At 45.4% G+C, this 16787-nt stretch overlaps 1 protein-coding gene across 2 annotated transcripts in view; it reads left to right on the top strand.

Moving 5' to 3' along the window:
- Nucleotides 1-16787, top strand: part of BRWD3 (bromodomain and WD repeat domain containing 3) — a 993456-nt gene that overhangs the window by 835709 nt on the left and 140960 nt on the right. The window contains exon 36 of one of the 2 annotated variants that reach the window (XM_069212579.1): nucleotides 7250-7402. In XM_069212579.1, the coding sequence (XP_069068680.1) occupies nucleotides 7250-7402 (153 nt within the window). Of the gene's footprint in view, nucleotides 1-7249; nucleotides 7403-16787 lie in introns of those variants that run through there. The other variant, XM_069212580.1, reaches the window with a different exon arrangement.

Raw genomic sequence — 16787 nt, 5'->3', positions numbered from 1 at the left:
TACTCTGTGAATGAGTATAACCTTGGCTCGATCTCTTTGCCACCGCAGAGAACGGGCAGTGTCAGCATTTTTGCACATTGGACTTCCCAAAACTGCTCTCTCTGAGTAGCATTCCACCAAGATTTGAGCTCTGGGCTCCTGTACGTCTTTCTGCTGCTACCTCTCCTGCCTTATGTTCTGAAAAAGACCAGGCTCAAGTCATCCTAGTGACACCAGATTGGGCAAGGAGAGTGTAGTACTCTGAACTGTTGGGCATGAGCATCTGTCCTCTGATCAGGCTGCTGCTTCGGAATGGCCTTAGACGTAGCAGCAGGGCAGGACTTGCATGGAGGCCTGCACAATTTTCATCTCTATGCCTGGTGATTAAGCTGTAGCAGTTGATCCCATTCGACCTTCCTCTGCAGTAGTTGATGTCATTTTGACAGCCTGGTGTCCCACCACGAAATCAGTATACTCCGGCTGTTATGACAGGATTGTGACCTGGTACAGTAGTAGGCAGACTGGCCAACTTCAAGCCAAATTATTTGAAGTGTTGCTTTTTGGGTTGTCTATAGCCCAGCAAGGATGTGGCTTGGTCACAGTTATAGGTTGTCAGTCCATTTATTAGATTGTCCACACGTCTGTATTTCAATCACCTGTCATGATCGTTTTTTGAAAGGATTGCAGCATTTGCTTCTGCCCACATATTTCATTAGTATGCCTCAAGAAGGGGGGGGGGCTAAACTTAGTCCTCACATTGCTAATGTGTACTTCCTAACCCTTTTGAGCCACTTCACAGTTGTCTGTTGTGGCCCCTCACTCTGAAGACAGTTGTCCTTACCACCATAGGATCTGCATGACGAGTGAGTGAGCTGCAAGCACTCTCGGTCAACCCACCATACACAATATTATTTCCAGACTACCTGAGGTTGAGGACCCGAGCCTCCTTCCTCTCGAAAGTGGTTAGTGCCTTTCATATGGTGCAAAACTGTACCCTCCCAACTTTCTTCACACTACCTCACCACTATAAAGAGGACGCAAGACTACATCCTATATTGATAGTATTAGTGAACATCATGTGGACGATCAGTATCTTGTTGGATTTGCTGGAGCGAAAAATGGCAGATCAGTGCAGAGAAGGACCCTTTCTTGCTTAATCATTCTCTACAACAAAAAATCTGCTGCACACTGGCTAAGAAGCAGCCTCTTGTGAGCCTGCAGGCTCATTCCACAAGGGCTATGGCTATGACCACTGCATTGGTACATGGAGAACTTGTTCAGGACATTTGTTAAACTTTTTAGGTGGGTGTAGCTCCAGACGTTTATGAATCACTTCTACCTGGACTGCCAGGTCTGACTAGAAGGGCATATTGCCCACTTGGTCCTTCAGGACTTTTTCATCCGAGTCAGTTCACAAACCTGCCACCTGAGAGGTACTGCTTTATTATCTGTAGCGCTTCTATGTGACTGTGCATGTCACGTCCGGAGCAAAGTGACATTGGCATGAGCCACACAACACCACCTACCAGCATGCAGGGGTACTGCTTGAAAGTATCCAGATCGAGTCTGATGCCTGGGAGAGTATTCAGAAGGTGAAGAATCTACAGTTGGAGTTGTAGGAAAGTACCCTCTTTTTGGCATAGTTATCCCCACTTTTTGCCTACTGTCAGTGTATTTTTGTCTGTGTTTACTGGGATCCTGCTTACTGGGACTCCAGTAACTGTGCTCTCTCCCTCTCAATTTGGTTGTTCCCGACTTTGGGCGCCCCACAATTGGCATACTGGTGCCCCTGTGTAAGTCCCTAATATATGGTACCTAGGTATCCAGGGCATGGGGGCACCAGGGGTTCCCCATGGGCTGCAGCATATATTATGCCGTCGCTGGGATCCCATACAAAATGTGTCTGCAGGCCTGCCATTGTAGCCTGCATGAAAAGATGCATGCACCCTTTCACTACAGGTCACTGCAAGTCACTCCTTTGGCAGGCCTTACCAGCCCAGAATCCACGGTGCAAGTACCTGTGTGTGATGGCACCCCTGCTCGAGCCACAAACTTAAGCTCCATTTTCCTGGATTTCGTGAGTTTGGGAAAGCCATTTTACCCTTGTACTTGACATTGGTCACTACCTATGTCCAGTTACATAATGGTAACTCCGAACATAGGCATGTTTGGAATCATATCCCAGTATTGTTACCAGTATTGTTTGAATGATTCTATGCACTCTGGGGGCTCCTTAGAGGACCCCCAGCTTTGCTCCTACCAGTTTGCAGGTTTTCTCAGGCAGCCTGCTGCCATCCTACGTACAGTCTCAAACCCAGGAAGGCAGAACAAGGGATTTCCTTTGGGAGAGGAAGGCAACACCCTCTCCCTTTGGAAATAGTAGTTACATGGCTTGCGAGGAGTAGCCTTCCCAAGCCACTGGTATGCTTGATAGGGCACATTTGGTGCCCTCCTCGCATAAACTCGTTTGCACCAGTCCAGGGGCCCAAGATTCATGCTCTGGCACGAAACTGGACAATGGGAAGGGGTGTTATCACTCCCCTGTGCATCACCACCCCTGGGGTGGTGCCTAGAGCTCCTCCAGTTGGCCACTTGATTCTGCCATCTTGAATCCAAGGTGGTCAGAGGCCTCTGGGAGCATCTGAGTGGCCAGGTCAGGCAGGCGACGTCACAGGCCCCTCTGGATAGCTGATCACCCTGCTAGGTGACCAATCCCCCTTTTAGGGCTATTTAGGGTCTTGGGTGGGTCCTCAGATTCGACATGCAAGATTCCAGCAGGACTCTTCTGCACCGCTTACTTCAACTTCTGGCCACTGGAACCGCATTTGGACTCCACAGGAACCTACAATCTGCAGCTACAACGATGACTGTGCTCTGCAACATGTTTCACTGGCTCCTTCCAGCAAATGCAACACTTCCCAGGCTGTGCATCCTCTGAGAGTGCAAGTCTTCAGTCTGCACAAGAAGCAAGAAGGAATCTTCCTTGTAGTGAAGTAGTTACTCCCCTGCATCAGCAGGCACCGACTGCAACGACAACCGGCTGCGTGGGTCCTCTCTCCTGCAACTCTGCGTGGATCCTGCAACACAGGTGGTGGTCTTGACTGGTCCCCTTGGTCCCCTCTACCAGCTGTCCAACTTTGGAGGTAGTGAGTCTTTGCGACTTCTGTGCCTGCTGCCTGTGAGTTGCCTGTGGGGGCTGCATCCTCGACTTCTGGCTCTCCTCAATGCTGAGGGTCGCATTGGGCTCCCCTCCTTGGGTTGAGTCCCATCGAACCTTCCTGGTCCCCAGCAGTTCTGCAATTCTTCATCTGTAACTCTTGTCTTAGCCAAGGCTTGTTGGTTTGTTTTTCCACACTACTAACAGACTGCAACTCTTCTTCCGACGTGGGACATTGACTTCGTCACTCCTGGAACTCTTCTCCTGCACTACATAGCCAACTCCTGCCCTTCACTGTCGACCTGGTCCTGCATCTCCAGAAGGGTGGGTAGTGGCTCCTGCCCAAACTGGGCAGTCCAACTGGAACTGGACTTAGTCCCCTTCAATTTCAGGTACTCTTCCGTCTGGATCAATCTTCTTTTTCTTCCAGTCTTGTTTGGGTCTTGCACAGTCCTTTTACAAAGTTTCTCTGTGATTTTGGTAAACACCAGGTACTTACCTTTTCTCTCCTGGTCACTGGGGGCACTCTGGTACTTAGGTTTTGGGATTCCTAGTTCCTCCAGCTCCCCTCTACAGATTTCACTTACCTGGGAGGAGGTGGGGGGGGTCTGACTTTCACATTCAATTTTTTTAGTTTATGGTTTGGTCTCCCCCTAGGGTCTCAATTGTTTACTATTATTCCACTATTTTCTATTGCTTTCCATGACCATTTGTTATTACTAAGGTGTACATAATAGTGTGTTTACTCACCTGATAGTAGAGTATTGCCTATATAGTATTTTAATATTTGTCACTGAAATAAAGTACCTTTATTTTTGTAACACTGTGTGGTTCTTTCATGTGTGTAAGTGCTGTGAGACTATAAGTGGTATTGCATATGCTTTGCATGTCTCCTAGATAAGCCTTGGCTGCTCACCCACAGCTACCTCTAGAGACCCTGGCTTCCTAGACACTGATTACACCTCACTAATAGGGGATACCTGGACCTGATATAAGGTAATACCACCATAGTTGCTCACCACACACCAGGCCAGCTTCCTACAAGAGTATCTACAAGAAATAACGTTACCAGAAATAAGTGACTTTTTAATTTGCAAATTAATATTTCTGAGGATTCTGCAGGAAAAGTAACCTTTAGAAAAACACATTAATTACATTCAGTAATGTTTAGCCAAATAGATTGTCAAATATATTATACATTCCCTGAAGTTATTGTCTATTGCCGATATCAGCTTTGTCTTTTTTTTACTGGTGAAATTCATAGGTTACTTACAGGGAGTACTAGCTTGCTCAGCTGTGCAACTGATAGTGTTCTGATGCCAGATGGAGGACAACATGGTTAGAGAACTGCAGTAAGTTAGAGGGTACCGATCAGAAGAAGCATTACTGTGTGGTTTTCAGAAACCCATTTTCCATGTGTACCTTTGCTACTCAGTTTTTGACCTAAAGATAGTTGTAATTAATTCATCTATTTTTCAGTCATCTATCATATTTTTCTCTTTCAGTCTCACATTAATCTTTGCACTTCCTTATCACCAATGTATTTTAAAGTCCATCTATTACTTTTTTGACTTAATGACTGTTTTAGGTTTGTCTACAGTCTGCTTTATATTTGTCCACACCGTTTGTTACCAACTTTTTAAAATATACAGTGAATTTTGGCAATGCTGCTGTTGGCTGTCAGTACACTCAGCCACCACGCTTTATCACATTCACTTCTTTATCTCATAATTTCAGTACCATAACTAGTACAATCACCACCATTATTTATGCCCACAGCCAATGCTTACACCACTGTCAATACCGGCAACACCACCAATACTACAATCAATAGCACAGCCCCACCTATTTATTTATTTACAAGAGATATGAAAGGAAGCAAATTAGACTAAAGTTTCTCAACCAGTAATTATTCTACTTCAGCACCCTTGTGAGTATTTTGATTTCTCTTTCATTGAAAGCCTTTTAAGCCAACTTTATTATTTTTTGCTATGTATTCTTCAAGGGTAGAGTTTCTGCAGAGTGAATAATCTCCTTTCAAAGAATGTGAAGTTAGTTCTGATGATGGATACTATATCATTCCCTTTGCAATTTGTTTTTGTTTTGCAGTCAAGTCGCCTACATTTACAGAACATTCTGTGAGTGACATCCAAGTGCATGCCTAGCAAAGAGCAATAGAACAAAAAAATCAGTTACAACTCAATTATAACATTGAGTAAATCATGAGACCCCAACAGCCTTTTAAAAACGTACTAACTTTGTATGAATATCAAAAAGTATAAAGGTGTTGTGAAATATTAGATATTTCTAAATACTGCAAACAAATCCTGGAGAACACTTGCACATTAATTAGACAGTGGCTTTTTTACTTCTGTCTGCATCATAATTTCAGGGCCCTTTGACCTCCAGCAATAACCCATGCATCACTAATATGCCATAAGCACAGCCCATTCAGTATCTTTACCTATTCAACATATGTCTTGTGAAATAATGAAATATGGGAGAAATAGATTGAATGCATTAGTGTGTGAGGGAATAAACAGTGATGGATTCAGACAGGGCAAAATATCTCCATACTGTCTGGTGGGATACGAGTTCTTGACTTTTATGCAAGTATTTGCATTGAGCCATCCACCAGCAGTGAACAATTTAAACTTTGCATGGAACACTATGCTTTCCCTCCAGTACCTTTGAACTTTATTTTCATTTTTTGTTGGGTTTGGTCGTTCTATGTTTTCAAAAAAGGGAATAGACACAAAGGTCTTTGTAAATGCATTATGCCTTCCCTGTGGCTCTTGCTTGCTCTGGCAGTAAATGGAAGTAAAAACATATGTAGGAAATATGGAAGGTCAAACTGTTAGAAAATTCAAGTCCCCTTTTGGGAACATGAGTGAGAAAGAGCTCAAGTGAAGCATACCGATGTGTGCAGTTGGATTGATTTAGAAAACTAGCACTGGCAAGTAATGTTACATGCCTACTAAGTTTTTCTTTTCATTAAACAAATACTTATTTAGTATGTAGAGGTAGGCTAGTCAGTCTTTCAGAGCCTTGGAAATGCTGAGCTCCAGGCCTCATTGAAGAAAATAAACCTGAAGACTAAAGCTCCAGCATGGTGAATGCGCCTTTTGACAACCAATGTAGCATATAAGGTCACTAGGGTGTTTTTTTTAACTGCTTAATGGGTTTCTTCTATACATAAACAAGAGGAGAGCACAGCATATCTACATTTTGATAGGTCACACATTCATGCAAGGATTAAGTTAACACGTGGGTAAGGGTTGGCTCCCCACCCCATCCTGAGGTTCAGGTGATGGAGTAGAAGGGAGGGCATCAGTGGTAGGAAGGTGGCATGCTGATGGAGGGTAATGATGACACATCTGTATGAGTCCTAGGGGTACTCAAACTATATGGAGTATAACCTTAGAGCAGGTAAGCGGGATGAGCGCTGGCGAAGAGGAGGAAGTGAAAAGGTAGGGGCCATTATGCATCGGATCAGATCGAGCCTAGCAGTTGTAAGGGGCAACTGAAGCTACCCTTTAATGTTCCTGGGTAATTCCATGGGTCTGAAGGCACCATGGTGGGCTCGGCTTACGTCGTTGTTTGAATAGCGAGAAGGTGGATGATAGAAGACTCAACCCTAGAGTTGTTTCCCTGTTGTGGGCCATGAAAGAGCAGTGTAAGACTTTGGCCCCTTCTCTGTGCAGGGCTGTGGTCTTTGCCCTTCTAGACATTCAGAGAGTTTAGGGAGGCAGACCTCAGTAGATGGGGCTGTGGAAGCTTCCACTTCATCGTTGTGGTCCTTTTAGCCAGGATGAGGGTGAAATCTAAGAAGTGTGCCACACTTTTTTTGTCTTTGAGATCACCAATAAACGCCCTATACATGTGACCTCCTCCAGTCTCAGCACATCGCCTCCCAAAAAACACACAGCGGGGGGGCTTTCTCTTGCAATATTAATAACTTGAACAAAGGGATTTAATTTTTATGTTTATATTGCAACTATGGTGAAATGTGAGGTCTTGTTTAATCAAATTGTAATGATATAAAGCACCATCTAAAATGTGTGTACTTAATATACGTATCTGAATGATGAGCTTTTTAAATGTTTCCAACAGGACTATCGTGATCTCATAGAGACTCCAATGGACTTCGGCACTGTGAAAGCAAACTTGGAAGCAGGGATTTACACTACTCCACTTGAGTTTGGAAAAGATGTTCGGTTAATATTCAGCAACTCCAAAGCCTATACTCCAAATAAGAAATCAAGGGTAAGATATTAGAGTTGTATTTGTTAATTAAAGCTTTGGACAGTTCACTAGCCTTTTGATTTTTAAGCGAAAGCACTATTATGTTAAAAAATTGACAGTTGGTAATGATACAGGGATTTTTTTTGTTCGTGCAAACAATTCAATCCAGGATCATAACAACAAATGTGTCAGTTTGATAATCCACAGTTCTGTTGTGTGCCAGAAATGATGTCTGCCAAGTCTGCTTTTCAGCATTATTATTTATGCATTTTTGGGGATTTTTATGAGTTCAGGAAAATCGTTGTCCTTTCTATGCCTACCATCTTTAAACTACATTACTTCTCTTTACTTTATGCTGATTGATGACTGGCCTGCTTGACTTAACTCCTAGATGACTGCAGAATCTCCTCCAGGTGCCAGGCTGGATGTGGAAACTTTTTTTAGTTGATACATTTTAGATGTTTACTCATTACTTGTTCATCATTCTGTTGTACATTTAATCATGCCGACAATAAGTTACAGAGTATGGTACATTAAGCCAGCATTGACTTTCATAAGATAATCTGAGTAAGCAATTGTTAAATCTTAGGAAAAGCAAAACATATCATAATACTTAACAAACTGTGAACAATATAGCCAAGGTTTGCATTAGTTGAGGGGTGTGTGATCATCACATCTGTGCGGCAGGTGCTTTAACCTTTCGAGGTTGTTCTGATATTTGGGGAGCAGAAAGGTGTGTTTACACGTCACTGAGCAACAAGGAGTCGTCGAGCCTTGTGTGGATGTATTCCATATGTTTTTTCATTCATGGGGGCTTATTGTCAGATGTAGGTGCTGTATCTAGTGACAGGGGTTCCCAATCTATCACTACAGATTATCTGTTTGTTTTCATTTTAGTTTGGCTTTCGCCTGTGCTGTTTTGTATAAGTAACTTTTCCACTTCATAAAATCAAGAGCTTGGGTGATCTCCAATTCATGGTTAGTGTTCTTTTTGCTAAAGCTAGGTCCAGATTGGTGAATTTGTAGCTGGATTCATCCATCTTTGGTCTGGTCATTAATCCTACAAGGCATTTCTTGGGGTTTGTTAGATATTGTTAACCTGCTATTTCTGTTATTTGCATGGTGTTCACTAACTAATTATTTTTTAATCTTACCACTGGGTCACACCATGTGGTTGAAGAAAGTACCCTCATCTCTGCATCTAGGGTAGGTGTATATTATGTTTGGGAACATAGCTTATATGTGAGCCGTGGTCATGTAAGTGCAATGTATGTCTTTAAACTGTAGCAGCTTGAGTCTGACATTTTTAGGTCCCTCAGCTACCGGTTGAAGGGGCAGTATCTATTCCCCATGTGTCATTTCCTCACCCAGCTCTTCATCCCATTTAGCCAACTGGTGTCCCAAGTCTTTCTTTTGTGTTTCCATAATGGCTTTGTACAACATGAAAACTCTTCAGTGTTGATGGTCCCATGTAAGGAATATCTTCAGTGCTCTGTCATTTTTAAGCTTTGTCTCTGTATTCACCCTTGTGTGTTTCATGACCTTTCTTGAATGCTGTATTTGTAAGGAATTAACACAGGGCTGTATGTTTTGGTTAGCTCCACAAGGTTCTGTGTTGTAACCATGCCGTACAGTTTGCCCCCTGGTCTTATCTGCTGTGACTGTGATTTGTTTAAACTTGTGTGCACTCCTTTTCAGGAGTGTACAGTATTCAATTGGCTTTTCTTTGCAAGTACGTTCTTAGTCATATTTCGCTGTCTTGAGAAGTAGTAGCTGGGTTTCATTTATGTGTAGTAATTACATATGTGCTCAGTAACAGATGATGAGCTATTTCCGCTATGTACATATGCCAGCTATGGTACCCTCTCCTACATTAAACCATGCCGCCGGCCATTAAAACGGAGCTGCCATATAGTATAACTCGAAAATAGGGCCTCCAGGCCACCTTCAACAATGAGCAGGCATAGTTTTTCCAGCACAAGACTGCATCTTCTCTGCCTTCCACATTAGCTCTGTCAGTAGCTTGGTCAGGTCTTAGGGGAAAAAAAGGCTTCTTAAGTTTTAGTAGAATATTGTGAAAAAATATAGCATGCATGGTAGCAAAACCAAATTAGAAAGTGCTCCTCGTCCAATCGACAAAAGTGGCAACTTTTCCAGAAAGGTATCAATGACTTGGAAGAGGTCATTGCCCTGTCTAGGCTCCCTGGTATTACATTGGTTGGTTCCCTTTACACCCTGATCCCCAGATATTTTAACATATTTCTTTCTGGGATAGGCCATGTGCTATTTCCAAATCCTTGTTTCACATCCCGTGCTCAGTGAGAGGAAACAAGCCGGATTAAGCTCTATTGCCTTCAGGCCAGAGGCATTACCAGGTCTGTCCAGTTCCTTTCAAATCAGTGTCAGTCCTTTCCCAACATCATCTATATGTATAAGAACATGTATTCTGATGGATACTTCTGACCGTATGTTCCTCAGCTTTAGACTTTCCCCATGCACGAGACTGGATCCAGAGATTTTTCTTAGTAGTGCTACTGTGCACCGGTAGGTAGCATCATGTGGCACTGTGGTCATGCCTTACCACCCCTAAAGTAACAGAGCAGAGATGCATATAAGCACCATCCTTCCGCGTTTACGTTAGTTCCTTTCTTTCTGCGTCATCTGATGTGGATCTGGAGCTCCTCTTCCAAATTTTGTTGGTTTTATGACGATTTCTAAATATTCAAACTGTGTGCAATGTCCACACCAAAAATGGCAGGCTACAAACTGGCCTGAGAATGAAAGAGGATGATGTTGGTAACGGCTTGCACCAGGTATATGCAGGCGCACAAACTCAGACGTCAGCGTCTAATGGATCACGAGTGGGCGTCTCCATCCGGAAGTGGCACAAGGACTCTTTCAGCAGTGGGGAGAGCTTTGGTTAGATCTGTTTGCCTCCAAAGAGAACGTGAGTGGAGCTCAGGCCTCCTGTACGCCTTTCCGCCCATACCACTTATGTCCAGAGTTCTCAAGATCAGGAACGACCGGGCCCAAGTATTCCTGGTGGCTCCGGACTGGCACAGAGAGTCTGGTATCCTGAGTATCTGAAAATGAGTATTGATCTTCCAGTCAGGCTGCCCCTTTGGGAAGATCATCTGTCGCAGCACCAGAGTAAGGTTCTTCACCCAACCGCAATTCTGCACCTTCATGCGTGGAGATTGAGTGGCAGCAGTTGACATCCTTCGACCTTCCTCCCGAAGTCTGTAAAGTTATTCTGGCAGCCAGGGGTCCCTCCACCAAGATATTCTACACTTTCAGTTGGAAACGCTTTGTATATTATTGTACAGAAAGATCTATTGATCCTCTTTGTGCTACTCTTTCTGATATCCTTCTCTTTATTTTGTCCCTTTCCCAGCAGGGATCTGCATTGGGCACACTCAAAAGTTATCTTTCTGCCTTATCAGCTTTTCTTCGGCTGCCCTGTCAGCCTTCTTCATTCAAATCTCCTATTCTAAACAGATTCCTTAAAGGGCTTGTACATATGTTTACTCCTATGCCTTTTATCATGCCTCAGTGGGAATTAAATCTGGTTCTCACTTTTCTCATGTGTGCTCCCTTTGAGCCTTTGCACAATTGTCCCCTCTGGCTGCTCACCATGAAGACAGCCTTTTTAGTGGCAATAACATCTGCCAGAAGGGTGAGTTAGATGCAGGCTCTCTCATCAAAACCTCCGTATCTCACCATGTGTTCGGACAAAGGAGTGCTTCTCACTCATGCCTCTTTTCTCCCTAAGGTTGTGACTGTAGGAGGCTGGACTGGCTTGTAGTGAGTACCAAGGGGTACTTACACCTTGCACCAGGCCCAGGTATCCCTTATTAGTGTATAGGGTGTCTAGCATCTTAGGCTGATAGATAATGGTAGCTTAGCAGAGCAGCTTAGGCTGAACTAGGAGACAAGTGAAGCTCCTACAGTACCACTAGTGTCATATGCACAATATCATAAGAAAACACAATACACAGATATACTAAAAATAAAGGTACTTTATTTTTATGACAATATGCCAAAAGTATCTCAGTGAGTACCCTCAGTATGAGGATAGCAAATATACACAAGATATATGTACACAATACCAAAAATATGCAGTATAGTATTAGAGAACAGTGCAAACAATGTATAGTTACAATAGGATGCAATGGGGACACATAGGGATAGGGGCAACACAAACCATATACTCCAAAAGTGGAATGCGAACTACGAATGGACCCCAAACCTATGTGACCTTGTAGAGGGTCGCTGGGACTGTAAGAAAACAGTGAGGGTTAGAAAAATAGCCCACCCCAAGACCCTGAAAAGTGAGTGCAAAGTGCACTAAAGTTCCCCAAAGAGCACAGAAGTCGTGATAGGGGAATTCTGCAGGAAAGACCAAAACCAGCAATGCAACAACAATGGATTTCCAGACGAGGGTACCTGTGGAACAAGGGGACCAAGTCCAAAAGTCACGACCAAGTCGAGAGGGGGTAGATGCCCAGGAAATGCCAGCTGTGGGTGCAAAGAAGCTGCTACTGGACAGTAGAAGCTGAGGATTCTGCAGGAACGACAAGGGCTAGAAACTTCCCCTTTGGAGGGTGGATGTCCCACGCCGTGGAGAGTCGTGCAGAAGTGTTTTCCTGAAGAAAGACCGCAAACAAGCCTTGCTAGCTGCAAGTCGTGCGGTTAGGGTTTTTGGATGCTGCTGTGGCCCAGGAGGGACCAGGATGTCGCCAATTGCGTCAGGGGACAGAGGGGGCGCCCAGCAAGACAGGGAGCCCTCTCAGAAGCAGGCAGTACCAGCAGAAGTGCCGGAACAGGCTCTACGAAGAGGAGTGAAACAGTGCTCACCCGAAGTGGCACAAAGGAGTCCCACACCGCTGGAGGACAACTCAGGAGGTTGTGCAATGCAGGTTAGAGTGCCGTGGACCCAGGCTTGGCTGTGCACAAAGGATTCCCTCGGAAAGTGCACAGGAGCCGGAGTAGCTGCAAAAGACGCGGTTCCCAGCAATGCAGTCTGGCGTGGGGAGGCAAGGACTTACCTCCACCAAACTTGGACTGAAGAGTCACTGGACTGTGGGAGTCACTTGGACAGAGTTGCTGGATTCAAGGGACCTCGCTCGTCGTGCTGAGAGGAGACCCAGGGTACCGGTGATGCAGTTCTTTGGTGCCTGCGGTTGCAGGGGGACGATTCCGTCGACCCACGGGAGATTTCTTCGGAGCTTCTAGTGCAGAGAGGAGGCAGACTACCCCCACAGCATGCACCACCAGGAAAACAGTCGAGAAGGCGGCAGGATCAGCGGTACAGAGTTGCAGTAGTCGTCTTCGCTACTTTGTTGCAGTTTTGCAGGCTTCCAGCACGGTCAGCAGTCGATTCCTTGGCAGAAGGTGAAGAGAGAGATGCAGAGGAACTCGGATGAGCTCTTGCATTCGTTATCTAAATAAATCCCCAAAGCAGAGACCCTAAATAGCCAGAAAAGAGGGTTTGGCTACTTAGGAGAGAAGATAGGCTAGCAACACCTGAAGGAGCCTATCAGAAGGAGTCTCTGAGGTCACCTGCTGGCCCTGGCCACTCAGAGCAGTCCAGTGTGCCAGCAGCACCTCTGTTTCCAAGATGGCAGAGGTCTGGAGCACACTGGAGGAGCTCTGGGCACCTCCCAGGGGAGGTGCAGGTCAGGGGAGTGGTCACTCCCCTTTCCTTTGTCCAGTTTCGCGCCAGAGCAGGGCTGAGCGGTCCCTGAACCGGTGTAGACTGCCTTATGCAGAAATGGGCACCATCTGTGCCCATGAAAGCATTTCCAGAGGCTGGGGGAGGCTACTCCTCCCCAGCCCTGACACCTTTTTTCAAAGGGAGAGGGTGTAACACCCTCTCTCTGAGGAAGTCCTTTCTTCTGCCATCCTGGGCCAAGCCTGGCTGGACCCCAGAAGGGCAGAAACCTGTCTGAGGGGTTGGCAGCAGCTGCAGTGAAACCCCGGGAAAGGCAGTTTGGCAGTACCCGGGTCTGTGCTACAGACCCGTGGGATCATGGGGTTGTGCCAACAATGCCAGGATGGCATAGAGGGGGCAATTCCATGATCATAGACATGTTACATGGCCATATTCGGAGTTACCATTGTGAAGCTACACATAGGTATTGACCTATGTGTAGTGCACGTGTGTAATGGTGTCCCCGCACTCACAAAGTCCGGGGAATTTGCCCTGAACAATGTGGGGGCACCTTGGCTAGTGCCAGGGTGCCCACACACTAAGTAACTTAGCACCCAACCTTTACCAGGTAAAGGTTAGACATATAGGTGACTTATAAGTTACTTAAGTGCAGTGGTAAATGGCTGTGAAATAACATGGACGTTATTTCACTCAGGCTGCAGTGGCAGGCCTGTGTAAGAATTGTCAGAGCTCCCTATGGGTGGCAAAAGAAATGCTGCAGCCCATAGGGATCTCCTGGAACCCCAATACCCTGGGTACCTCAGTACCATATACTAGGGAATTATAAGGGTGTTCCAGTATGCCAATGTAAATTGGTGAAATTGGTCACTAGCCTGTTAGTGACAATTTGGAAAGAAATGAGAGAGCATAACCACTGAGGTTCTGGATAGCAGAGCCTCAGTGAGACAGTTAGTCATAACACAGGTAACACATTCAGGGCACACTTATGAGCACTGGGGCCCTGTCTGGCAGGGTCCTAGTGACACATACAACTAAAACAACATATATCCAGTGAAAAATGGGGGTAACATGCCAGGCAAGATGGTACTTTCCTACAGTGACCCCATTTCACCTGGGTCAGAACATCGCCCTTCCCACCTTCTTTGCTCCCCTGCATCCCTCTAAGGAAGAGGAGCGACTCCGTCGACTGGACCCAAAAAGAGCATTGTCGTTCTACCTTGACCACACAAAAGAGTTCTGGGTGGATGACCAACTTTTTGTGAGGTACATGGAAGCAAAAAAAAGTAGGCCAGTGCAGAAGCAAAAATTTTGCGCTTGGTCGTTCTCTGCATAAAAATCTGCTATGCTCTGGCTAAGAAGCAACCTCCTGAGGGCTTGAGAGCTCATTCTACCAGGGGCAAAGCAGCTCCCACTGTATTAGCAAGACGTTTACCAGTCCTGGACATCTGTCAGGCTGCAACGTGGGCTTCTCTGCTCACGTTTGCCAAAAACTACTGCCTAGACAATTAGGTCCACAGAGACAAGCACTTTGCCCATTCGGTCAGGCAGGAGTTTTAAGTGTGAGGTGAATTTGTCCACAGCCCACCGCCAGGTGGTTATGTCTTGCGTATTTATCCTAAAGGTAAGGTAAGGAATCTGCAGCCTGAAGTCTCTGTCAGATGAAAAAGTTAGTTACCTTCAGTAACGCATTATGTGGTAGAGACACTATCTACCTGCAGATTGTTTACACCCAACCATGCCTCCCCGCTCTGTGGACTCCTTTTCTAGGGCTAGAGATTGTCCCTTTCAGGGCCCTAGCTTTTTAGCACAGACAAAACTGTTGGTTATTTCTGTGGCTCTGAGCTTCTGGAGGTTTGTGGAAAAGTACTGATGTATGTGCGCCTGGGTGGTGCCTTCATAGGCACCCGTGATGTCACAGATGGCTGTAATGATGCTGCCGATGGCACGTGGATTTGAACTATGCCAACCGATGGCATGGGCAGGGGCATTGCTCAGCAAAAGTTCCAGATTCCAAGCTGATGTCTGGAAATTCTAAAGGTAAAGAATCTGCAGCTAGATAAAGTCTCTAACAAATAATGCCTTACTGAAGGTAGATAACTTGTTCATTAGCAATTTTGCACACTGGAGTTCCCAAGACTGCTCTTGATCAGAGATACATTCCACCTGGAGTGGAGTACGAAGCTACTGTATGTCTTCCCACTGCTCCCGTCTGTTCCAAATTCTGAAGAAGATGGGGAACAACTGGGCCAGGGTTTTCCCACAGGCTTCAGATTGGGCAAGGAGAGTGTCATACCCATAACTTCTGTGCATGATCATCTGCCTTCCAGTGGGCTGTTGCTTCAGGAGAATCTTCTATCGCAGCAGCCAGCAGGGTCTTTCACCCAGGCCTGTGCAATCTACATCTCTATGCATGGAGTCTGAGCGTTGACAGTTGACTGCATCCATTCTGCCTTCGGAAGTACTGGATGTCATCCTGGCAGCCAGGCAACCTTCTACAAAATATGTTCACACAGGACGTTGGGACAAGTTTGTGGCTCTGGTAATATGGAATCATTACAAGCTAAATGGTCGGTCATGTTACTGTTTGTTCAGTTGTTGTTCCGGCAATGACTTGTAGTGCACACTCAAGGGTTATCTGTCAGCCCTTTTGGGCTTTTTGCATTTACAGGACAAACCGCCCTTGTTTAAATCACCCATTATGATGCATTTTCTCAAAAGTTTGGTCCATATGTTTCCCCCTAAACCCTATGTGATGCTGCAGTGAGACCTCAATTTACTTGTTACCTTTCTTATAGGCACCGTTTTCAAGCCATTACACAGCTGTCCTGTACATCTGACCAGGAAGACCGTCTTACTCATCGCGATAGCGTAAGCTTGTCATGCTTTATCAGTGCCGCCGCTCTACATTATCTTCTTTCCTGACAAACTGGGACTAAGGACCTGAACGGCCTTTCTACCAATACTTCCCCCACTTGGACCATCGAAAGAGGAGGGAATACTCTATTGTTGTGACCCCAAAAGTGCTGAGCTTTTACATTGAACCTATCAAAGACCATTGGATGGATGAATCCTCCCTTTGTGGGTTTCTTTTGGGCAAGTCAGTACAGAAATGGAATTTGTCCTTGTGGGTAGTTGTCTGCATTAGGATCTGCTATGTATAGGCCAAGATGCAGCCTGCAGAATGAGTGAGAGCTCTTCCCACTAGGGCAAAGGTTGCTATTGCTGTGTTAGCATGCAGAGTGCCTGTCCTGGATACTTGTTAGACCACAACATAGGCATCGGAGCACATGCTCAGTAGGTACTGCTGCCTTGACTTCCAGAGGTCTGCTGAGAAAGGTGTTCTAGCTATTCAGTCCTGTAGTCTTCGTTGTACTGAGTCATTTCACAGATCCACCACCCGGAAGGTACTGATTTGATATCTATTCTAAAGGTGCGCAATCTACAGTGAGAAGTACCCCTCATAAGAGCAAGTTCAGTATTGCTCATTCTCGTAGATACTCTTTCTAACTGCAGATTTGATCTGAGGACATGTACCATGTCCAGAAAGAAATTGACTGTAGTACGCTGGGGTTGTTCCTATGTGCTGCGCCACTCGTCACTTCCTGAGGGGGTTGAGTTGATGCAGAGCTGCACATGACACCTACTAACATGCAGGGGCTATGCTGACAAATCTGCCAGATCCAGTCTGGCACCTCAGGATATTCTAAAGGTGAGGAATCCGTTGTTAGATAT

Source organism: Pleurodeles waltl, chromosome 2_1, assembly GCF_031143425.1.
Source record: "Pleurodeles waltl isolate 20211129_DDA chromosome 2_1, aPleWal1.hap1.20221129, whole genome shotgun sequence".
Lineage (NCBI taxonomy): Eukaryota > Metazoa > Chordata > Amphibia > Caudata > Salamandridae > Pleurodeles > Pleurodeles waltl.
Note: the sequence above shows the minus strand (reverse complement) of the source record. Positions and strands in the feature narration are given on the sequence as shown.